Raw genomic sequence first — 25,210 nt, 5'->3', positions numbered from 1 at the left:
TTTGAGAGAAAAATACCAAAATCAGGGCTCTCTTACACACAGACATATTGTAGAAACATCATCATCACTTTAAAATTTTTTATTTTTGAGGAAGAGAGTGCGCGAGTGAGTGTGAGCAGGGGAGGGGCAGAGAGCAAGGGAGACACAGAATCCGAAGCAGGCTCCAGGCTCTGAGCTGTCAGCACAGAGCCCGACACAGGGCTCCAACTCGTGAACTCTGAGATCATGGCCCAAGCCAAAGTTGGACGCTTAACCAAATGAGTCACCCAGACACCCCACCACTTTAAAGTTTTAACATTGTCATTCTCTTCTTGTTCATGCCATTGACTATTCCTGGTATTTTAGCCATTGAGAAGAAAAAATGTTTTAAGCTGTGGCTAAATATACTTCCTCTCAATAAAAAAGGTTTTACAGCTAAGTGAAAAGGGGATAAAAGAAAACCATAATTATAGGACAGTTTGGTATTGAATAAAGGAAATAAAATAATCAATAAAGGGAAAAAAAAGCCAATGAACTCAGACACCATTTACAAAATTCACCTGGGATTTATTACATAGCATGCTTAAGGAAGGCATGCAGACACAGTAATTTTGGTGGGTAATTTGCTTTCTCATTGACTTATTTAATGATCTCTATGTTATCTATTGCTGCATTAATTAGCGTAAAAACTTTGGGGCTCTAGACAAGCATTTATTATCTGAGTTTGCTAGAGTCGGTAATATGGGAGTAGCTTGGCTGCATGCTTCTGGTCAGGGTCTCATAAAGTTAGAGTGAAACTGTCGGTCAGGGCTGCAGGCATTTCAAGACTCACCTAGGGCCAGAGGATAAGTTCCCTTATGTGATTGTTGGTGACTTCAGTTCCTCATGGGTTGTCTACTAGCAGCTTTCCTTAGTTCCTTGCCATGTGGGCCTCTCCATAGCGCACCTTATAACATGGTGGCTGCCTCCCCTGCCCTGGAGCAAGAGAGGGAAGGCGAGAGAGGGAGAAAATAAATAAGACAGAAACCACAGTACCATTTGGTGAATGAGTCTTCAGAGTTGCATATTATAACTGCTGCTTTGTTCTGTTGGTTAGAAGGGAGTCACTCAATTCAAATTCACACTCAGGGCGAGGGGTGGTTAGGTTCTCCTCTTAGAAGAGCGTAAGAGAATTTGTGGATTTATTTTTAAAACCACATTTCCTTAATAAGTCCTCATCTGCGAGAAATGTGTGTGCGTACACATGTGTGTACCTTTGTTTTTCCTGGTATTCCATCTGAGAATTTTGAATTTTATTTTTCACATGACTTTGTTCCAGGAGAAATAAAGTTTTCTCATTTTACCGGTCTGAAGGAAGAAGGAACAACAATAGAAAAGTGGTACATGGACTTTTGTTATGTATTCTAGTAGTCTCTGAATCTAAGGAAATGTAAAAGTTTGAAAATTGTTGAAAGCAGTATAAAGATTTTGAATTTTTCATTCTTGGTTTTAGTTTCATTGGTGAGGAATCTGTGGCAGCTGGGGAAAAAAGTGTCTTAACCGACAGCCCTACGTGGATCATTGACCCTATTGATGGAACAACTAATTTTGTCCATAGGTATGTTTTTAAAATGTTAATACTGTAACTACTGTTTGTATACTAACTGAATGGACCTTTAGAATATTCTGTTCACAGACCTCGATGCTTTAGAGAATTGTATAATTTGTAGAGTGAAATGTATTATGCAGAATTTTCATCAGATATGGAAGAGGTGACAAAATATTCATGTCATGGACTTGTGCAGTGAAGTGCCCTGTTCACCATTCTTTTTCTCACTATTGGAGCCATCTAAAATGTAAGCAAGTAACATTGCTGCTTTGAGATTAAGGAGCTAGTGGGATCAGTATGGGGGGGTGGGGGTCATATAAAATGTTGTCTATATAGAGTGGGTTCAATCCAGGAGAGAAAACTATTGAGCATGGGTTGCATGATCAACAGCCTTGGGTTTGAATCCAGATGCCTTTTTTTTAAGTTTATTTATTTTGAGAGAGTGTGTGCATGTATACGCATGAGCAGGGGGAGGGGCAGAGAGAGAGGAAGGAGAGAATCTCAAGCTGACAGCATGGAGCCCAATGCAGAGCTCCATCCCACAAACTGTGAGATCATGACCTGTGCTGAAATCAAGAGTTGGATGCTTAACCGACTAAGCCACCCAGGTGCCCCCATATGCTGTTTTATAGGCTTTGTGACCTTGGGTAAGCTACTTAATCTTCCTAAGTTTCAGTTGTTGTTGTTGTTGTTTAATGTATAAAATGGGCATATTAATGGTACCTGCCTCATAGAATTGTTTGTTCTTGAGATTCAGTGAGTAGTACTTTGAACTTAGTGTAGTGCCTGGCACAAAGTAAGTCTGCATCTCTGTATAGTAGCACTGAAAGAGAGCCCGAGGGTATTGCCAATGACCGTTAAAATGGGTAGTCTAGTTTGGTGGACTTACATAGATGTTATATTTGAAGTTGCCATGTAGGTATACATATGTTTACTAATTCAGAATTGTTAAAGTCTGTAAAGCTAAGATTTCAAATCTGTATGTGGAGTGTTAACATGGAAAGATGTTGTGATATAACCTATAGAAGACTATATAATACAGAGGGTATATGCTATGATCCCATTTTTGTTACAATGAAAACTCAAATATTTCTTAAACTTTTTATTTTCAATAGTTGAACACACTTTTTCATATTTTCTTTGTCTTGATTCTGGAGTAGAAATTACAACCTATGTGTTCAAAACCCTCATGCAGCCACAGCAATAACTGTGGTTAACAGTTTACTTTTCAGATGTGAAGCTCCAGATTTGGTGTTAAAGACAAGAAACAGTTTATTCTGTACAATTTAATACCTATGTTTATAGGTCCCCTGTGGGAGAAATGACCAAAAAAGACTTTTTTTAACCGTGGTCAATTAAAATTTTTTTGAATTTGTTTTTATTTTTGGAAAAATTATTTTATATAGTTACTATGTTCATGACATATGACATTCCAGAGATCTAAAATGGCAGGCAGTGCAAGGTGTCCTTCCCACTTCTGACCCCAGTTTCTCAGGACCAGTTTCTGGAGGTGGCCACTGTTGCCACATTCTTGGGAATTCTTTCAGAGATGTTTCATGCCTATAGAAGCATCCTGTATGTATGTATGTGTGTGTATGTATACACCTCTCCCCTCACTATTTACACAAAGATGACATACTACTCACACTCTTTTGGGGGAGGAGGGATGAGACTATATGAAAAAGTATGTAGTCAATTATGTTATGAAAGAACATGTTTATTGAAAGTAATACTTATCTTGATAAATATGTATATGTGTGTGTGTGTTTTTTTTTTAAGGTTTCCTTTTGTAGCTGTTTCAATTGGCTTTACTGTAAATAAAAAGGTATGCTGTTTAAATGTATGATTGGTAAAATGCCTTGCTCTCATTTTCTGAGAAAGAGTAAATATGTCTTTGTAATAAATTTAGGTTTGTCTCTACATTCAATTTACATAGCTGCATTATTTCAAAATACACTACAGAACTCTTAAAGTTGGCATGATACCTTTTCCAGTAAGAATAAAAATTTAATGTTTTCTGAGAAGCAAGAATTGAAAAAAACCTCGCAAGTAACTGAAATGCAATTCAGTATTTAATCACCATGATCTATTGTGATAGAGTCAGATGTGAGAGGTGTTGTGATCTAAATGCTTAACAGAAGTGGTAGGATTGGAGCTAGGAATGCCTTACTAGGCGTCAGTGAAGGGAGACTTTGAAAGACCAGAAAGCGGCAGTGGCCAAAGCATGGTTGGAAAATGCCGAGTGTGTTCAGGAACTCAATTACTTGCTACATCTAAAACCCAGTAGAATATAATCTGTAGCTATTACGTTTCCTTGTTTGGCTATTTGGTCAAACAGTGATGTGTACTAACATCTTCTTCAAGGAGCAGGTGATAAATTTGACCAGCATGTATACAAGAGAGTCAAGAAATCTGTGAAAACAAAAACGCATCTTAGGCACAAGGTGTGTTAATTAGTGAGAACATCCAAAAGAAGTTAAAGGAGCCTTGAGCATATAACCAGCCCTGGGCTGTGTGCTGTCCCTGCCACTGAACTAGCTCACATTTCGTGCAAAAGTTAGATGTGTAAACAGATAAATATGTGCTGGGACTATGAAAAAAGGCTGTGAGAACATGAAGAGCGTATATCCAGTTATGCCTAGAGCGGTTTGGGGGGAGGCCTTCGTAACAGAAGGGGTCTTAGAAGTCAGTCATGTGAGTTTGGTCTTAGCAACTTAGGAGTTTGCCAGATAAGAAAAGGAGGAAAGCATTTGAATCGGAACAGCTTGGAGAAGAGCATGATGTGTGTGGGGAACAAGATGCTCATCGTGAGTGAAACTCTGAAAGTGGCAGGAGCAGAATTGATGAGGTGAGTTAGTTGTGAGTTTGTTGTGAGGCACTGTGGCCTGTCTGTGCCAGAACATTTGGGTTTTGTTTTAAGGCAGTAGGAAACCAGTAGAGGTTTTAAAGTACAGAGTGACAGATAATTCCACCAATTTAGAGATCATACCAGAGGGGTGCAAAGGGTGATTCTGAACTAAGATGGGGCAGTGAGGATGGCTGAGGAAATGCCAAAATCAAGAAGTACTTTCAAGGTAAAATTTGCAGAGGGAGACACATGGGGAAGGAATGAGGTGTGATCAGGTAATGAGTGATTTTTGACCTCGGGCTGAGGCTGCTGCAAGACTAACTCAAACCTGGCTTCCTACCTCTGATAATGGGGTTATAAGTGGCATAGGCCAAAGTTAAAAGTGGTAGTTGAATTTATAGACTGGAAAGAACGAACTTAGAAGAATATAGAGAGCTACAAGGGAAATGGAAGAAATGGAAGAATGAGCAAATCCTGAGCCACATGACTTTTAAGGGTTGGACACAGAACAAGGTCCTTAAAAAAACTGACCCCAAGATAGATTAGTGGGTGAAGTAGGACTAAGAGTACTGCCAGAAACCTGGAGGTGCTGGATTAAGTAATGAAGAAGTGTGGATAATTGTCAGCAGGCTGCAGTTCTTCAGGGAAGGCATTTGGTCAATAGGAGTTCATGGGTAATTTCTTTGCAAGAAGTTTGAGGAGAGTGCATGATTAGGGCAGAAGCCAAATTGTAATTTTTCTTACTAGAAGAACAGGAGAAGCAAAGTATAGACTGCCCTTTAGCGGTGAAGAGAAAGGGAGAAGATAACATTTTGAAAGTTGTGCAAGGGAGGTAGAAATTGAGTGTGAAAGTACACCAGCATGGAAATCTGAGAGAAGAAGAATCCGTTGATGAAAGTTTTTCAGAGAAGCTTGAGAGAGGGTAGGAATCATAATATGGAAGGAAGTACTCACCTTAGAAAGTATGAAATACTTGTCTTTATCTGAGGCAGGAGGGCAGGAGGTCAAGGCGGGTGCTCTTAAATTGAGAAATAGATGGGACAAGAGTCAAGGATTCAAGTCTGATGACCTCTTTCCTCTGTTTAAGCTGGAAATTAGCATTAAGTATCCCACAGTAGTTATTTGAACACATTCTTAGCATACCTGATTTTTTTTTTTTTGTCACTGCCTTAGAAAAAGTACTCATTTGATGATGAAAAACACTCAGGTTTAGTAAAGGAAACTTTTTCCCTTCTGCAGATGGAATTTGGAGTTGTATACAGTTGCCTGGAGGATAAGATGTATACTGGCAGGAAAGGAAAGGGAGCCTTTTGTAATGGTCAAAAACTACAGGTTTCACAACAAGAAGGTAGGTTTATCCTCTGATTTTTGATGTGATTCATATTACATACATGTGTTTTGAATTTTTTGAGTTAACATGTAGAGTTCACTCAGTTGTTAACAGATTCATAAATTGTGTATACTTTCCTATTACTTCTTAATTTCCACTGCAGTTTTGAATGTGGTGGTGGAAGCAAGGATCTCAAGTATAGTCCAGAAACACCCCTTCAGCCCCAGCAGCTTGCTAAGTGCTGGGATAGGAAGATAAATAAGAAGGGCTCCCCGCCGCCATGGAGTTCACAGCTCATTGTTTCAGCCACTGCATCTCAAATTCTTTGTCAAATTCCTCTGATCTGATGCCACTGGGGCCAGTTGTCAGACCATAAATGTGGGAGAATAAAAGTCTGTTACAGTTGGGAATCATTAAAAATGACATGACACATACACATTTTTCATGACCTTGATGATTGGCATTTTGTCTTTTATGTGACGGCTCATTGAGGCGGGAGTGTCCCCTTTTTTCCATAAACCGTGTCCAGCACTTCCCAGCGTGCACCTGTGGTTCTTTCAGGTGCAGCAAGAACTTAGACGCTTCAGAATCCCCCTCCACCTGCGTAATCTTTCTCCTCAGACACTCAATTTGAGAGCAGATTTTTAGTTCATTTAGTTCACTTTTAGTTCAGTTTAGTTTATTGAACTCGAAGACCCCAAAGATTGGAAGATGCGTCCTGATTTTTTAAGATGTTAACGTGAAAAAAGTGCATCTTAGAATCAAAGTAATATAGTTTTTAATTAGCTTATGTGGTATTAGAGGAAACAACAGTAAACACATTCAGAACAAGCTGGTAAGCGTCCGTCTCCACTGGTGGGAGGAGATGACGCGTAGGGTACACGAGGGAGCCTGTTAGCCAAGAGGGTTGCGTGTGTCATGAGCTTCAGTCATGTTGTTTCAAAGAGGGCACAGAAAGCGTTGGATAAGCTGTCAAGTTAGTAAATGGAGGTCAGCCACCACTTAACTTTCATTTTATTTCAAATCTATATTTAAATTTCCCCAAGTTTTACTTTTTAAATATTTAAGGTATTTGCTTGTTTCCCATGAAAGATACCATGCATGCAAGCAAATTGGTTATATTCTACACTTTTGGGGGATGATCTAAGAAGCAGATTCTTTTGATGATTATAAAACAACTACTTTGAGGATAATAAATTTATCAGAATTTTAAATACTTCAAGGCTTAGAAATTTGATGCAACCAGGAAGAGGGATAAAAATGTCCTATTGTTCTAAATTATAAGTATCACATTTTTTATCAGAATTCTTATTAAACTCTAGTGATTATTTAAAACATTCTCTTTCAGATATTACCAAATCACTCTTGGTGACAGAGTTTGGCTCTTCGAGAACACCAGAGACTGTAAGAATTATTCTTTCTAATCTGGAAAGGCTTTTGTGTGTTCCCATTCATGGGTAAGCTCTTTTCATTTATTCCCTGAAGTTCCAGAGAATTTAACATCTTAAAGAATGAATTTTCCTTAAACTTTTTTTTTTAACATTTATTCATTTTTGGGAGCGAGAGAAAGCATGCGTGCGTGCGAGCAAGTGGGGGTGGGTCAGAGAGAGGGAGACACAGAATCCGAAGCAGGCTCCAGGCTCTGAGCTGTCACCACAGAGCCCGACTTGGGGCTCAAACTCATGAACTGTGAGATCATGACCTGAGCCAAAGTCAGGCGCTTAACCTACTGAGCCACCCAGGCACTTCGAATTTTCTTTTAGAAGTTAAATTTTTTTATTAACAGGCTTGGGGTCAGTACCATAATTCTAATTTTGTAATGTAACTAAAAAACCTTTTTATTTGAGAACAATTTCATATGTGACAAAATTTGCTGAAATAATTAAAAAAAAATCCCTTTACTCAGATTCATCTGTTGTTAACATTTTACCCTATTTGCTTTATTTTTTCATTCCCTCTGTGTGTGTGTGTGTGTGTGTGTGTGTGTGTGTGCGCGCGTGCGCGCGTGCGCATGCATACATGCAGTTTTTTCCCCCAAACTAATTTAGGGTCAATTACTTACATTCATGACTCTTTACCCCTAAATACTTCAGTTTATTTCTTGAGATTGATGAGAGATATTTTCTTCTATGATCACAGTACAATTATTGACTTTATAAATTTATTTTTTATCTGATGTACCATCTGTATTTAATTTTGTCACTTGATATGATATCCTTTGTGCCTTTTTTTTTTTTTTTTAAACGAATATAAGATTCAGTCTGGGGTCAGGCGTTACATTTAGTTATTATGTCTGGTTAGCCACCTTTAATCTGGAGTGTTTCCGCAACCTAAGAAATTACCCACTTCCTCTCAGTTTTCAAATTATTTGCATGAATGGATACAAGGTAGACTCTTATAATTTATTTCTGGTTTCTCTGTATCGATGGTTGTCTTCCCTTGTCACTTCTTATTTTTTATATTTGTGCTTTGTTTTTGTAAATCTTGATTAAAGTACTTACGTGGCTTGTCTTTTTTTTTTTTTAATGTTTATTTTTGAGAGAGAGAGAGAGCAATCGCAAGTGCGTAAGCGAGGGAGGGGCAGGGAGAGAGGGAGACACAGAATCCGAAGTAGGCTCCAGGCTCTGAGCTGTCAGCATAGAGCCTGATGCGGGGCTCGAACCCACGAACAGCGAGATCATGACCTGAGCCAAAGTCAGACGCTTAACCAATTGAGCCACCCAGGCGCCCCTCTTTTTGTTTTTGTTTTTGTTTTGTTTTTTTTGTTTTATCAAAGAACCAGGATTATGATTTATTAATCTGATCTATAGTTTTTCTCCTCTCTGCCTTATTATTTTCATCCTTGTGCCTTTCTTGGTTCCTTTTTAAGTAGAGAGTTTGCTTTTATTCTTTTACTTTTATTAATATAAATATCTAGGCTATGAATTTCTGTCTTACCTCTGTGTTAAATGGTTCCGTAGATTCTGATATGTAGGGTTTTCATTCTAATTATTTTCATAAAATCAATAATTTGTTTGTATTTCCTCTTTCACTTAAGAGTTCTATTCTTAAATATCTACAAAGAAAGTTTCTTTAAATTTCATTTTTTAATTTTAGTAGTTTTGTTACATTGTAACAAATCTGCTATGGAACTTACTAATGTTTTCTTTGTGCATTCTATAATTAATGCTTGTTACAGTTCCATATGCACTGAGTTAAAGCATATGCTCCATTATCAGGGTATAATGTTTGGTATATAGCCTGAAGATTGACCTTATTATGTTTATTTTTCTACTTCACCTGTCTCATACTGAGTGATAAGTTAAATTCTTCTGTTATTAGTGTGTTTCTCAGTATTTCTCCTTGGAACTCATAAAGTCTTTTTTTTTTTTAATGTTTATTGATTTATTTTGAGAGAACACAAGCAGAGGAGGGTGAGAGAGAGAGAGAGAGAATAGAGAGAATGGAGGGAGAGAAGCAGGCTCCACACTCAGGGGGAGTCCGATGCAGGGCTCTGTCTCACGACCATGAGATGACCTGAGCTGAAATCAGGAGTTGGACATGTAACCCACTGACCACCCAGGCACTCCTACAACTCTTAGAGCTTTTATCTTATATAAGGTGGAAGCTGTATTATTTGATGCCTATACATAACTGTTACACCTTCTTGTATCATTTTAACTTTACTTACAGTATCCTTTGTTTTGTTTCATCCTTTTGGACTTAGTCTACTTTGACATCAAAAATGAAAACTCTGCCTCCTAACTATTATTGCCATTTGCTTGGTACTTGTTGGTCCACTTTTATTTGTAGCCCTTTTGAATCATTGTTTCAAGTGTGTCTCTTGAATACAGCCTGTAATGGAGTTTTGTTTTAGAATGAATTTAATTTTTTTTTCTTTTAACAAAACGGGCCTGTTCATTTGTTAATATGACAGTTTAGTCTCAATTCTACCCTTTGTCTTAGTTTTTTGTTGGACTTAACAAAAGGACTGCTACACACTTCTTATAAAGTTTTCCCGGTCATCTTAAGATTGTATGAAGCTCATCCTTTATTGGTTCCTTGGGAAGGGCACATGTGCATAAAGTTCCATGAGTTCTGGCATGTTCCAAACTCTTCTTCTGTGGCTTTGAAACTTGAACAGCTTGGCCGGATGTAATATCCTTAAGAAACAAAGTATGGACTAAATTTCTTGAAAATGCTATTTTACTGTTGCCTTGCTTTGTATGTTGCTTTTGAGAAATCTGATGCCATTCTAATTTTTTTGGCCTTTTAATTCATGTTTTACTTGGAGGCTCTTTTTGTTTTGTTTTGCTTTTTTGTTTTTTAATCTTTCTAATTGTACAATGATCTTGGAATTGCTCATTCTGGCAGTTTTCTCCTTTAACATGTACACTCATGTCTTTTTTTATTCAGGAAAATCTTTGAATTATAGTTTTAAAAATTTTTTATGTTTATTTATTATTGAGAGAAAGAGAGACACAGAGCGTGAGCAGGGGAGGGTTAGAGAGAGGGGGGAGACACAGAATCCGAAGTAGGCTCCAGGCCCTGAGCTGTCAGTACAGAGCCTGTCGCGGGGCTCGAACTCACAAACTGTGAGATCATGCCCTGAGCCGAAGTCGGTCACCCAACCGACTGAGCCACCCAGGCACCCCTGAATTATAGTTTTAAATACTAATTCAGTTCTCATTTTCATTTTCTGTTCTGTTTTCATTTCTTCAGGACACTAGTAGTAATGTTCAACCTGCTTTGTGTCATCTTTTTCAACCACTTTCTCTCTGACCCTTTTCACTTCTTTCCTGTATTGCTTTTCCTCATTGCCCTTCATTAGGTTTTTATTGGCATCTGTTCTCCTAAGGGTACCTTGTAATCTACTTTTCATTCATGATACAATTTTGTCTCCCCCCTCCCCCATCTTCTTTTCTGAGGTTTATGCATCTTTTATTTCTTCCTTTTCCCACCCCATTTCTACAGCAGTTTTTTTGAATTTCTGATTTAACTCCCTCCCCACCCCTGTATTTACAAACATTTGTTTGAGGGTATTTAATTCAGGTTGGATTGATTTCATTTTCAGTTTTTTTCAGTCTCATTGTGGACTTTTTGGGGGAGACTTTATCAGGCAAAAAAAAAAAACAAACAAAAAAAAACAAACAAAAACCAACACTTTCATTAGCAAATGTCTGATATTTTATAGTAGTTCTGTATGGATGTGGTCTCCTTTTTTCTATTTCTGTTCATTTTGTGATCAGGGTTCCTGATTTCAGAACTTTTTATTCCCAGTTCTGCCCTTTTGTGCAGTTTATTTTATGATAATCTATTAAGTTGTGGTGGGGGTTGGGGGTTGGCCTATGTTTCACTTTTATTTCTGTAGGATCCTTAATTTTTCACTAATTCTTTTCCTTCACTTCTTAGTCTAAAAGGGGTGGCACTTTTCTTAAAATTTTTCTTGAGCTGTAATTGACATATAACATTCCTTTCTTTTCTTTTCTTTTTTTTTTTTTTTTTTTTGAGAGAGAGAGAGACAGAGCACGAGTAGGGGAGGGGCGGAGAGAGAGGGAGACACAGAATCAGAAGCAGGGCGGAGAGAGAGGGAGACACAGAATCAGAAGCAGGCCCCAGGCTCTGAGCTGTCAGCACAGAGCCGGACGGAGGGCTGGAACCCATGAACCAGGACATCATGACCTGAGCCGAGGAAGTCAGATGCTAAACTGACTGAACTACTCAGGCACCCCAGACATATAACACTATTTTAATTTCAGGTATACAGTATAATGATTTCATATTTGGATATATTGTGAAATGATCACCACCACAATAAGTCTAGTGAATATCTATCATCACATAATAGAGTTTTTTTCTTCTTGTAGTGATAACTTTTAAGATCTACTTTCTTAGCAACTTTGAAATATGAGATACAGAATTATTTTTTTTACATTTAATAACTTCTTTTATTATTTTATTTTTTAAAATTTACATCCAAATTAGTTAGCATATAGTGCAACAATGATTTCAGGAGTAGATTCCTTAATGCACCTTACCCAGTTAGCCCATCCCCCCTCCCACAACCCCTCCAGCAACCCTCAGTTTGTTTTCTGCATTTAAGTCTCTCATGTTTTGTTCCCCTCTCTGTTTTTTATATTATTTTTGTTTCCCTTCCCTTAGTTCATCTGTTTTGTCTCTTCAAGTCCTCATATGAGTGAAGTCATATGATTTTTGTCTTTCTCTAATTTTGCTTATTATGATACCCTCCAGCTCCATCCATGTAGTTGCAAATGGCAAGATTTCATTCTTTTTGATTGCCGAGTGATATTCCATTGTATATATATACACCACTTCTTTATCCATTCATCCATCGATGGACATTTGGGCTCTTTCCATACTTTGGCTATTGTTGATAGTGCTGCTATAAACATGGGGGTGCATGTGTGTCTTCAAAACAGCACACCTGTATTCTGTGGATAAATGCCTAGTAGTGCAATTAATTGCTGGGTCATAGGGTAGTTCTACTTTTAATTTTTTAAGGAACCTCCATACTGTTTTCCAGAGTGGCTGCACCAGCTTGCATTCCCACCAGCAATGCAAAAGAGATCCTCTTTCTCCGCATCCTCACCAACATCTGTTGTTGCCTGAGTTGTTAATGTTAGCCATTCTGACAGGTGTGAGGTGGTATCTCATTGTGGTTTTGATTTGTATTTCCTTGTTGATGAGTGGTGTTGAGCATTTTTTCATGCGTCGGTTGGCCATCTGGATGTCTTCTTTGGAGAAGTGTCTATTCATGTCCCCTGAACATTTCTTCACTGGATTATTTGTTTTTTGGGTGTTGAGTTTGATAAGTTCTTTATAGATTTTGGATACTAACCCTTTATCTGATATGTCATTTGCAAATATCTTCTCCCATTCTGTTGGTTGCCCTTTAGTTTTGCTGTTTGTTTCCTTCGCTGTGCAGAAGCTTTTTATCTTGATAAGGTCCCAGTAGTTCATTTTTGCTTTTGTTTCCCTTGCCTCCGGAGATGTGTTAAGAAGTTGCTGTAGCCAAGATCAAAGAAGTTTTTGCCTGCTTTCCTTGAGGATTTTGATGGCTTCCTGTCTTACATTGAGGTCTTTCATTCATTTTGAGTTTATTTTTGTGCATGGTGTAAGAAAGTGGTCCAGGTTTAGCCTTCTGCACGTCGCTGTCCAGTTTTCCAGCACCACTTGCTGAAGAGACAGACTGTCTTTATTCCATTGGATATTCTTTCCTGCTTTGTCAAAGATTAGTTGGCCACATGTTTGTGGGTCCATTTCTGGGTTCTCTATTCTGTTCCGTTGATCTGAGTGTCTGTTCTTGTGCCAGTACCATACTGTCTTGATGATTACAGCTATGTAGTATAGCTTGAAGTCTGGGATTGTGATGCCTCCTGCTTTGGTTTTCTTTTTCAAGATTGCTTTGGCTATTCGGGGTCTTTTCTGGTTCCATAAAAATTTTAGGATTATTTGTTCTAGCTCTGTGAAGAATGCTGGTGTTATTTTGATAGGGATTGCTTTGAATATGTAGATTGCTTTGGGTAGTGTTGACATGTTAACAATATTTGTTCTTGCTATCCAGAAGCATGGAATCTTTTTCCATTTTTTGTGTCTTCAATTCTTTCACAAGCTTTCTATAGTTTTCAGTGTATAGATTTTTCACCTCTTTGGTTAGATTTATTCCTAGGTATTTTATGGTTTTTGGTGCAACAGTAAATGGGATCAATTCCTTGATTTCTCTTTCTGTCGCTTCATTGTTGGTGTATAGGATTGCAACCATTTTCTGTGCGTTGATTTTATATCCTGCAACTTTGCTGAATTCATGAATCAGTTCTAGCAGGTTTTTTTTTTTTTTTTTTTTTTTTTTTTTTTTTTTTTTTTTTTGTGGAATCTTTTGGGTTTTCCATATAGAGTATCATATTGTCTGTGAAGAGTGAAAGTTTGACCTCCTCCTGGCTGATTTGGATGCTTTTTATTTCTTTGAGTTGTCTGATTGCAGAGGCTAAGACTTGTAATACTATGTTGAATAACAGTGGAGAGAGTGGACATCCCTGTCTTGTTCCTGACCTTAGGGGGAAAGCTCTCTGTTTTTCCCCATTAAGGATGATATTAGCATTGGGTCGTTCATATGTGGCTTTTATGATCTTGAGGTATGCTCCTTCTATCCCTACCTCTTGAGGGTTTTTATCAAGAAAGGATGCTGTATTTTGTCAAATGCTTTCTCTGCATCTATTGAGAGGATTCTATGGTTCTTGTCCTTTCTTTTATTGATGTGATGGATCACATTGATTGTTTTGTGGATATTGAACCAGCCCTGCATCCCAGGTATAAATCCCGCTGAGTCGTGGTGAATAATGTTTTTAATGTATTGTTGGATCCAGTTGGCTAATAATATCTTGTTGAGGGTTTTTGCATCCATGTTCGTCAGGGAAATTGGTCTATAGTTCTCCTTTTTAGTGGGGTTTCTGGTTTTGGAATCAAGGTAATGCTGGCTTCATAGAAAGAGTTTGGAAGTTTTCCTTCCATTTCTATTTTTTTGGAACACCTTCAAGAGAATAGGTGTTAACTCTTCCTTAAATGTTTGGTAGAATTCCCCTGGAAAGCCATCTGGCCCTGGACTCTTGTTTTTTGGCAGATTTTTGATTGCTAATTTGATTTCCTTACTGGTTATGGGTCTGTTCAAATTTTCTATTTCTTACTGTTTCAGTTTTGGTAGTGTATTTATGTTTCCAGGAATTTGTCCATTTCTTCCAGATTGCCCATTTTATTGGCATATAATTGCTCATAATATTCTCTTATTATTTTTATTTCTGCTGTGTTGGCTGTGCTGTCTCCTCTTTCATTCTTGATTTTATTTGGGTCCTTTCCTTTTTCTTGATCAAACTGGCTAGTGGTTTATCAATTTTGTTAATTCTTTCAGAGAACCAGCTTTTGGTTTCATTGATCTGGTTTTTTTGTTTTTTTTTTTTTTGATAGCATTAATTTCTGCTCTAATCTTTATTATTTCCTGTCTTCTGCTGTTTTGGGGTTTTATTTGCTGTTCTTTTTCCAGCTCCTTAAGGCATAAGGTTATGTTGTATATCTGTGATCTTTCTTCCTTCTTTAGGGAGACCTAGATTGCTATATACTTTCCTCTTATGATCCCCTTTGCTGCGTCCCAGAGGTTTTGGGTTGTGGTGTTTATCATTTTCATTGGCTTCCATATACTTTTTAATTTCCTCTTTGACTTCTTGGTTGGCCCATTCATTCTTTAGTAGGATGTTCTTGAGTCTCCAAGTATTTGTTATCTTTCCAAATTTTTTCTTGTGGTTGATTTTGAGTTTCATAGTGTTGTGGTCTGAAAATATGCACGGTATGATCTCAATCTTTTTGTACTTACTTAGGGCTGATTTGTGTCCCTATATGTGGTCTATTTTGGAGAACGTTCCATGTGCACTGGAGAAGACTGTATATTCTGCTGCTTTATGATGAACTGTTCTGAATATATCTGTTAAGTCCATCTGGTCCAGTGTGTCATTCAAAGCCATTGTTTCCTTGTTGATTTTTTGATTAGATGATATGTCCATTGTTGTGAGTGGGGTGTTGGAGTCTCCTACTATTATGGTATTACTATCGATGAGTCTCTTTATGTTTGTGATTGATTTATATATTTGCGTGCTCTCACATTTGGCACATAAATGTTTACAATTGTTAGGTCTTCTTGGTGGATAGACCCCTTGATTATGATATAATGCCCTTCTGCATCTCTTGATACAGTCTTTAAAGTCTAGATTGTCTAATATAAGTATGGCTACTCCGACTTTCTTGTGTTGAGAATTAGCATGATAGCTGGTTCTCCATCCCCTTATTTTCAATCTGAAGGTGTCTTTAGGTCTAAAGTGAGTCTCTTATAAACAGCATATAGATGGATCTTGTTTTCTTATCCATTCTGTTACCCTGTGTCTTTTGATTGGAGCATTGAGTCCATTGATGTTTAGAGTGAGTACTGAAAGATATGAATTTATTGCCATTATGATGCTTGTAGAGTTGGAGTTTCTGGTGGTGGTCTCTGGTCCTTTATAATCTTTGTTGCTTTTGGTATTTATTTATATATATATTTTTTCATCTTTTCTCCCTTCAGAGAGTCCCCCTTAAAATTTCTGGCAGGGCTGGTTTAGTGGTCACAAACTCCTTTAATTTTTGTTTGGGAAACTTTTTCTCTCTCCTTCTATTTTGAATGACAATCTTGCTGGATAAAGAATTCTTGGCTGCATATTTTTCTGTTTCAGCACATTGAATATGGGATACAGATTTATTAACTATAGTTACCATGTAATATATTATATCCCCATGAATTATTTTATAACTGGAAATTTATACCGTTGGACCCCCTTTATCCATATTGTTCATCCTCAACCCCTGGCACCCACCAATCTGTTTTCTGTATCTAAGCTTGGTTGTTTTGTTTTATTTTGTTTTGTTTTAATGTTTATTTTAGAAGGAGAGAGTGCACGCACACTCAAGCACAGGGGAGGGGCAGAGAGAGGAAGACACAGAATCTGAAGCTGGCTCTAGGCTCTGAGCTTTCAGCACAGAGCCTGATGCCGGGTTTGAACTCAAGAACTGCAAGATCATGCCCTGAGCCGAAGCCAGATGCTTAACCAACTGAGCTACCCAAATGCTCCATATTTTGTTTTGTTTTTACATTGCACATATACGTGGAATAACCAGTCTTATTGGACTCTCCCCAAGAAGTACAGCTTCCTTGAAGCTGTGCGGTTAGGTTCTACTTTTTTTCTAGTGCCTTCTCTGTAAAGAGAAGTCTTTATATACATAATCTTGCAGGACTATGAATTACCAAATTCTTACCTGTTTTCAGAATTTTTGTATTTGTTGTCTCACTTTTTCTTTCTTAGGGTAGTTAGCTTCCCTGGGGCTGCCAGGTTAGGGTCTGCATATTTTCCAGTTCCTTCCATAGTAGGGCTATGAATTACCAAATCCTTATATGTGTTCAACATATTTGTATTTGTTGTCTCACTTCCTGTTTAAGGTAGTTTTGTCTGTGTTCCTTCTGGGTCCTCTGTTCCCTTCTTGCGACAGTCTTTTCTGCCTCCTCTCCCCAACTTAGCATCTACAAGCTTTCGATGCTCTGTTAGGATTTTTTTGTTTGTTTGTTTGTTTTTCCCTTTACTTCAGGTAGTTTGAAAATTTGTGTTTTCTGGATCCTAGAACTGCTGAAGGAATTGGTCCTGTGGGTTTTATTTGTCCTTGTTAATTTTTATTTGCTTTTTGTGGAAAGATAATATGGGGTTTTAAAATCAGAATGCCAGGAGCACCTGAGTGGCTCAGTTGGTTGAGAGTCTGACTTCAGCTCGGGTCATGATTCCACAGTTTGTGGGTTTGAACCTCGCAGTAGGCTCGTTGCTGTCAGTGCGGAGTCCATTTTGGATCCTCTGTTCCCTGCCCACCCCCCCGTCTCTGTCCCTCCCCTGCTCATGCTCTCTCTGTCAAAAATAAATAATAAACATTAAGAAATAGAAATCAGAATGCCACTATTATTCCCCAAACCTGAGTGCTTCTTTAATGGAAGTTTTGTAAATGAAGAAATTCAAAGCAAATATTACAGTTATATACATTTGTCCTTAAAAGAGAAGCTAGAGTTTTGAGATTCCTAAATTTAATGTAGTTAATGTCTATGTTAAGTACCATTTCTCTGACCTTTATTGTAGTTATCATGAAAAAAAAGACTTAATAATAACCACAGATTTTTGTATTTTATTTCACTATCAATTGTTTGTACCTTTTTCCTTCTGAAAATATCATTAAGTTGTAAGACTGAGAACTGACCAAAGAACATCTGAAAATGCAGACTTATTTGTAGGTGAGTTGACTGAGGTTCAGAGAGATGTGAGGTAAGGTAGATGTGGTATAAGGTAGATGGAGATATGACTAGAACCCTGACTTCCAGACCATTTCTCTTTCCTCAACATTAGACTTTTCTTTTTAGGAGTCAAGACATTCCATGTATAGTTTGGCTGTTGTACAAAGTATAATTCTAGGCTGTAAATCTGTGATCTATATAGTAATAAAATAGAAGAGAGGAGTTTGTCAAGAAGGTATAGGACCAGGGCGCCTGGGTGGCTCAATCGGTTAAGCGTCCAACTTCAGCTCAGGTCATGATCTCACAGTCCATGAGTTCGAGCCCCATGTCGGGCTCTGTGCTGATAGCTCAGAGCCTGGCGCCTGTTTCAGATTCTGTGTCTCCCTTGCTCTCTGACCCTTCCCCATTCATGCTCTGTCTCTTTCTGTCTCAAAAATAAATGTTAAAAAATAAAAAGAAAAAAGAAGGTATAGGACCTAGGGGTGCCTGGCTGGCTCAGTCTGTAGAGCATGTGATTCTCGATCTTGGGGTTGCGAGTTCAAGCCCCATGTTGGGCATGGAGCCTACTTAGAAAAAAAGCTATGAAACCTCCCAGAATGATGTCCTTGAGGGAAGAGCAGTAGGATTTTAAAAAAGCTTGCAGCTACGATGTGCTGTTTTAAAGCAAGGACTTTAACTGTGGGAAAATAAAATGGTTATGTTATTCATAAAGGAGCTGCAAGCACTCTACAACTTTAACCTTTTATGTTTCCATTGAAGTCAAAAGTAAACAGTGTGACCTTTTAGTTTTGGATTTTCTTAAAATTATAAAGAAATATGCCAGGAAAATATTACCAAGGAGAAATACTAATTTATTGATTTTTTTTTCTGTGATCTTTTGCATTTTGCTGATTCTTGAGTTTTTCAATGTGAATTCAGAAGGGTTACACACACACACACACACGCGCGCACACGCGAAACTAAAGGGAGTCATAATTTGAATGCATGCCTTAAACAAGTAGGAATAGTCTAATAGGTTCCTAATTAGGAAATGACATTTATGAGGCAAAGTTAAATCATTATGGGCCTGTTTCCTTTAATTTTGGGAGACTTACTTAGGTGGAATGCACTGTTTGTTTACTGCTGTGTTTTCTGGCATCATGGTTTAGGGAATAATTTCATCTTAAATATAGTCTATGAGGTCCTTTTATATGCTGGGCACTCTCCCAGGTGCTTTACATCAGTTTATTATGACTACTAAAACAGTGGTTCAAAATAAGTTGGTATCTCCATTTTGATGACAAGAAGAGTAAAACATGAAAAGGAAACTTTTTCAAGATTATAGTTTTAAGCAGTGGCACAAACTCAAATCTCTAAGAAGAACTATCTTCAGTATCACAATTCTATAGAAGCATCAGACTAAGATAGGATTCAGAACACATTTGTACAATGTAGACCATAGCCTTAATTATTTGGTAATTGAATACTCTCTGGTAATATTTGTCTGTAAAAGAATGTTCTTTCTGACTATAAGACTCCTTGCCTGAGAGCCCATTATATTTATTAGAAATGGACAGAAGCATTACCAGTATGTATCGCTATCGTTCCTCCAGCCTACAATTCTATCTGAATAGAATACCAAGGGGTTATTCATGAAAGTTCTTGGTATTTGCTTTCTAGGACATGAACTATGGACCATCACATGTACCGTGGGACAAGGGAGAAAATATGCCATTCTTCATATAAACTAACAAAAGCCACTAAAGTTAATTTGGTTTTATGTATTTGGAAAGCAAACATCCGTTTAACATTTGTTACTAGTTCTTTCTTAAATTTGATATACAGTAAGACAAAGGCAGTAAAACCTTTGACATCAAATTTTAATCATTTTTAAATTGCTTTGGCACAAAGGATGTACTGAGGTACAATGTTATTTTTTTCATATTTTAGATACAAAATAAATACATTAGTCATCAATTCCTGTTTCTTTTTAAAATTTTTGTGTTTTTTTAATTGAAGTATAAACGTATGGTAATAGATTAGCTTCAGGTATACAACCTAATGATTCATTAATTCTGTATCTTAGTGCTCACCATGGTAAGTGTAGTCACCATTTGTCACCAAACAACAATATACAAAATTAATTGATTTTGTTCCCTATGCTGTACTTTTCATTTCCATGAGTTATTTCATAACTGTAAATCTGTTTTCTTAATCCCTTTTATCTATTTCAGCCATCCCTCCACCCACCTCCCCTCTGGCAACCATTATTTTATTCTCTATATCTAAGAATCTATTTTTGTTCATTCGTTTTGTTTTTTAGATTCCACATATATTGAAATCATATGGTATTTGTCTTTCTCTAGCTTATTTTGCTTTATGTAATACCTTCTAGGTCCATGCATATTATCACAAATGTCAAGTCTCATTCTTTTTTATGGCTGAGTAATATTCCATTATGTCTGTCTATTCTATTTCCCATCTTCTTTATCCATTCATCTGTTGTAAGACCCTTGGGTTGCATCCGTATCTTGGCTATTGTAAATAATGCTGCAGTAAACATAAGGGTACATACATCTTTTTGAATTAGTGTTTTCATTTTCTTTAGGTAGTGCATCCAGTAGTGCAATTGCTGGGTTGTATGCTATTTCTATTTTAATTTTTTTGAGGACCTCCCATACTGTTTTCCACAGTAGCTGTGCCAATTTAAATGCACGAGAGTTCCTTTTATGTGAATGCTGCAGCTAGGACTCCTAGTAGCATGTTCAAGAAAAGTGGTCTTGTTCCTGTGCTCAGAAGAAAAGCTTTCTCAGGGGTGCCTGGATGGCTTAGTCAGTTAAGCATCCAAATTTGGCTCAGGTTAGGATCTCATGGCTCGTGGATTCAAGCCCTGTGTTGGGCTCTGTGCTGACAGCTCGGATCCTGGAGCCTGCTTTAGATTCTATGTCTCCCTCTCTCTCTCTGCCCCTCCTCTGCTCATGCTCTATCTTCCTCTCTCTCTCAAAAATAAACATTAAATTTTTTAAGAAGAAAAGCAGGGCATCAGTATTTCACCACAGTATGATGTTATCTGTGGGCTTTTCATATATGGCCTTTATTATGTTGAGGTATGTTCCCTGTAAACCGATTTCGCTGAGGATTTTTAACATGAACAGATGTTGAAAATTGTCACATGCTTTTTCTGCATCTGTTGGGATGATCATGTGATTTTTATATTTCATTTTGTGGATGTGCTGTATCACATTGATTGATATGCAAATATTAAACCATCTTTGCATCCTTGGAATGAATCCCACTTGGTCATGGTGAATGATCATTTTAATGTATTGTTGAATGTGGTTTGCTAATATATTGAGGATTTTTGCATGTTCATCAGAGATGATCGCCTATAGTGTTCTTCTTTTATAATGTCTTTGTCTAGATTTGGTATCAGAGTAATGCTGGCCTCATAGAATGAATTTGGGAGCTTTCCTCCTTCTGTTCTTTAGAATACTTTGAGAAGAATATGTAGTGTGTGTGTGTGTGTGTGTGTGTGTGTGTGTATTTTCTTTTAGTATTGACTCTTCTTTATATATTTGGTACAATTCACCTGTGACTGCATCTGGTTCTAGACTTTTGTTTGTTGGGAGTTTGATTACTGATTCAATTTCGTTGCTAGTTACTGGTGTGTTCAAATTTTCTATTTCTTCCTCATTTAGGTATGGAAGTTTATAAGTTTCTAAGAATTTATTCATCTAGGTTGCCCAGTTTGTTGGCATATGATTTTTCATAATATTCTTATAATCCTTTGTATTTCTGTGCTATAAGTTGTTTATCCACCTTCATTTCTGATTGAGTCCTTTGTTTTTGTTGATGAATCTGGCTAAAGGTTTATCGGTTTTGCCTTTGTGGAGAACCAGTTTGGTGTCATTGAACTTTTCCATGTTTATTTTTAGTCTCTGTTTTATTTCTGCTCTAGTCTTAATATTTCCTTCTATTAGCTTTGCGCCATATTCTTTGTCTAGATTTCTTAATTTAAGGGTTTGTAAGGTGTTTGAGATTTTTGTTTCTTGAGTTAGACCTGTATTGCTATAAATTTCCCTCTTAAAATTCATTTTTGCTGCATCCCAAAGATTTTGTACAGTTGTATTTCTCATTTATCTCCATGTATTTTTACTTCCTCTTTGATTTCTTGGTTGACCTATTGATTGTTTAGTAGCATGTTGTTTAGTGTCTGTGTATTTGTATTCTTTGCAGGTTTTTTCTTGTAATTGATTTCTCGTTTCATACTGTTGTAGCCAGAAAAGATGCTTGATAGTATTTCAATCTTGAATTTATAGACATTTGTCTTATGGTCTAACATGTCCTGGAGAATGTTCTATGTGCACTTGAAAACAACGTGTATTCTGTTTTCAGATGAAATGTTTCGTATGTATGTTAGGTCCACTGGTCCAATGTGCCATTCAAGATACTGTTTCCCATTAACTTTCTGTCTGGATGGCATATACATTGATGTAAGTGTTGTGTTAAAGGCCCTTACCGTTATTGTATTACTGTCAATTTCTCCGTTTAGGTCTGTTACTAATTGCTTTATATATTTGGATGTTCCAATGATGGCATAGATATTTACAATTATTAACCCTGTTTTAAAATTTTTCCCTTTATCATTATATAATGCCCTTCTTTGTCTTTTGTTACAGTCTTTGTTTTAAAGTCTGTTTTGTGGGATATAAATATTGCTGCTCAGGCTTTTTTTCCACTTCTGTTTGCATGGAACCTTTTTTTCCGTTCTTTAAGTGGTCTAAAGTGAGCCTCTTACAGGTGGCAAATGGATAGGTCTTTTTTTTTTTTTTTTAATCTGTTCATTTACCCTGTATCTTTTGATTGTAACATTTAGTCCTTTTATATTAAAAGTAACTATCCATAGGTATGTACTTATTGCCATTTTTTGTGCCTTATTTTCTGGTTCTTCTCTATTCCTTTCTTCTCTTGCTCTCTCTTGTGGTTTGATGGCCTTTAGTATTATGCTTGGATTCCTTCCTTTTTTTGTGTGTTTTCCTATTTATTATAGGTTTTTGATTTGTGGTTGCCATTACGTTCCTATATAAAATCTTATGGGTGTAGCAGTTTATATAAAGTTGATGATTGCTTAAGTTTAAACATATTCTAAAAGCACTAAATATTTACTTCCCCACCCTTGTTTTATGAATGTCATATATATATATGTCATATATATATATATGTCATATATATATATGACATATATATATATATATGAATATTTTTTTAAAAGTTTATTCATTCATTTTGAGAGAGAGAGCAAGAGCATGAGCAGGGGAGGGGCAGAGAGAGAGAGAGAATCTTGAGCAGGCCCTACACTCTCAGTGTAGAGCCCAGTGTGGGGCTCGAACTCCTGAACCGTGAGGTCATGGCCTCAGCTGAAATCAAGTCAGACACTTAACTGACTGAGCCACCCACGCACCCCATGAATGTCATATTTTATATCCTTTTATTTATGTGTATCCCTTGACTCATTTTGTATATTTTACTACTTTCATGTTTTTTTTTTTTTTACCTCCGTACTGGTTTTATAAGTGATTTACCTGCCTTTATTATATGTTTGCATTTATCTGTGAAATTTTTTCTTTCATAATTTTCTTATTATTATGGCCTTTTCTTTCCACTCAGGATTCCCTTCAACATTTTGTGTAAGTCAAGTTTGGTGGTGATAAACTCCTTTAACTTCTGTTTGTCTAGGAAACTCTTTATCTCTCCTGTTCCAAACAGTTCTGTTGCTGGGTAGAATATTCTGGTTGCAGATACTTTCCTGTAAGCATTTTGACTGTATCATGACACTACCTCCTGGCCTGCAAGTTTCTGCCAAAAAAGTCAGCCAGTAGCCTTATGGAATTCCCCTTGTATGCAACTGTTTTTTGCTCTTGCTTTTAAAATTCTTTTAATAATTAACATGGCAAGGGGCACCTAGTTGGCTCAGTTGGTTGAATGTCCGACTTTGGCTCAGGTCATGATCTCCAGCTCGAGAGTTCGAGCCCCGCATCAGTCTCTGTGCTGACAGCTCAGAGCCTAGAGCCTGTTTCAGATTCTGGGTCTCCCTCTCTGCCCCTCCCTCACTCATTCTCCCTCTCTCCCTCTCTCAAAAATAAATAAACTTTAAAAAAATTTTTTTAAAATAACATGGCAAAAATGATGTAGGGAGGTGTGGACTTCCTTGGGTTCATCTTGTTGGAGGGTCTCTGCCTCCTGTATATGGATGTCTATTTCTTTCAGGTTATGGAAGTTTTCAGCTATAATTTATTCAAATAAGTTTTCTGCCCCTTCTTGCTTCTCCTTCAGAGAGCTAATGTTATTATGCCTGATGAAATCGTTGAGTTCTCTTATTTTTTTCTTTTTGCTATTCAACTTGGTTGCTTTCCATTTCCCTGTCTTCCAGATCACCAGTCTGTTCTTGTGCATCCTCCATTCTGTCATTGATTCCCTCTAGCATGAGTTCTTCATCTCTGATTGGTCGTTTTTATATTTTTTCTCTGTCAAAGATCTCAGGGATCTTCTACTTATTTTTCCTCCCAAGTCCAGTGAGTATCTTTATGGCCATTACTTTGTATTCTTCATCAGGCATATTGTTTATCTCCATTTCATTTAGCCTTTTTGCTGTGATTTTTTTTTTCCTTGTCCTTTCATTTGGAACATAGACAAAATGAGGAGACGGGACTAACTCTCTGTTTATTTCTGTGTATGAGGAAGGTCTGTTTCCTGCTCTTGAGAGAAGTGGCCTTGCGAAGGGAAGTTTATGGTGCCATGTAGCACAATGCCCCTTGGTCACCAGAACCAGGCACTCCTGGGATATCTTCTGGGGGCTGTGCACACCCTACTGTTGTGGCTGAATCACATTTGCCTTTAGTCCAGTTGGCTGCAATAACCTATTGTGTCTGCTGTGGGCACACCGTGCTGGGTTTGGTCACTGCATGCTTGTATGTGGGAGATGTCTGCACCTACTCTGCCCTAGCTGTGGGCCCACCAGAGGGCAGAGCACTCTCCCTGTGGGGCTCCCTGAGAGGCTTTCTTCGGAAGGGGTGAGCAGCCATACTAGATGTCTATACCCAGTCTTGTCTGCTGTAGCTGTAGGCTCACCAGGTGCAGGGCACCCTTCCTGGGTGGTCAGCTAAAAGGTTTGGCTGCTGGAACTGTGGGTGTGCTGGTGTGTGGGGTTATCTACCCCTCTATCCAAGGGACAGTCACTTGGTCCCTGCCCAGGCTGCTTGCAGGATTTGGTGGGGCAGGAGCTGCATTTGGGGAATGCCTGTCGAGTTGTGGGAGGAGTTGTATGGGGTGGGTCTGCAGGTGAATGTGGGGGTGGGGCAGGTGGTTCTAGCAAAATAGAAGGAGAATGCACAAGTTGCCACATGTATCTGGCTATTTAAGCTGGGGGAGATGAAGGGAAGTGGTGCCTGCCTCCACTTTTGTTCTTGGAGAAGTTTCCTGAAGATGTGTCATGGCACCACATGTTTTGTGATAGTAAATAAATCTATCTTTCCACATATACCACAGGCACTTTTCAAACTACTGCTTCTATGGTGTGTCTAGGCTGGGTTATTTATTATGGGTTACTTATTTTGGGTTATTTTAGGGTAGAGACTGTTTCCTATT

The 25,210-nt window shown here is 37.7% G+C and overlaps 1 protein-coding gene and 1 long non-coding RNA gene across 7 annotated transcripts in view; one reads left to right on the top strand and one right to left on the bottom strand.

The window, feature by feature from the left end:
- Nucleotides 1-25,210, top strand: part of IMPA1 (inositol monophosphatase 1) — a 35,912-nt gene that overhangs the window by 6,045 nt on the left and 4,657 nt on the right. For all 6 annotated transcript variants that reach the window (XM_058699934.1, XM_058699938.1, XM_058699936.1 and 3 more), the window contains 4 exons: nucleotides 1,472-1,576; nucleotides 3,347-3,392; nucleotides 5,655-5,763; nucleotides 7,094-7,202. In XM_058699934.1, coding sequence (XP_058555917.1) covers nucleotides 1,472-1,576; nucleotides 3,347-3,392; nucleotides 5,655-5,763; nucleotides 7,094-7,202 — 369 coding nt within the window. The remainder of the gene's footprint in view (nucleotides 1-1,471; nucleotides 1,577-3,346; nucleotides 3,393-5,654; nucleotides 5,764-7,093; nucleotides 7,203-25,210) is intronic.
- Nucleotides 2,690-25,210, bottom strand: part of LOC131495139 (uncharacterized) — a 318,187-nt gene continuing 295,666 nt past the window's right edge. Inside the window, exon 4 of the long non-coding RNA XR_009253788.1 lies at nucleotides 2,690-5,433. This is a non-coding gene — a long non-coding RNA (uncharacterized LOC131495139). The remainder of the gene's footprint in view (nucleotides 5,434-25,210) is intronic.

This window comes from Neofelis nebulosa, chromosome 14 (genome assembly GCF_028018385.1).
Source record: "Neofelis nebulosa isolate mNeoNeb1 chromosome 14, mNeoNeb1.pri, whole genome shotgun sequence".
NCBI lineage: Eukaryota > Metazoa > Chordata > Mammalia > Carnivora > Felidae > Neofelis > Neofelis nebulosa.
This window is presented reverse-complemented; position numbering and strand designations above follow the sequence as displayed.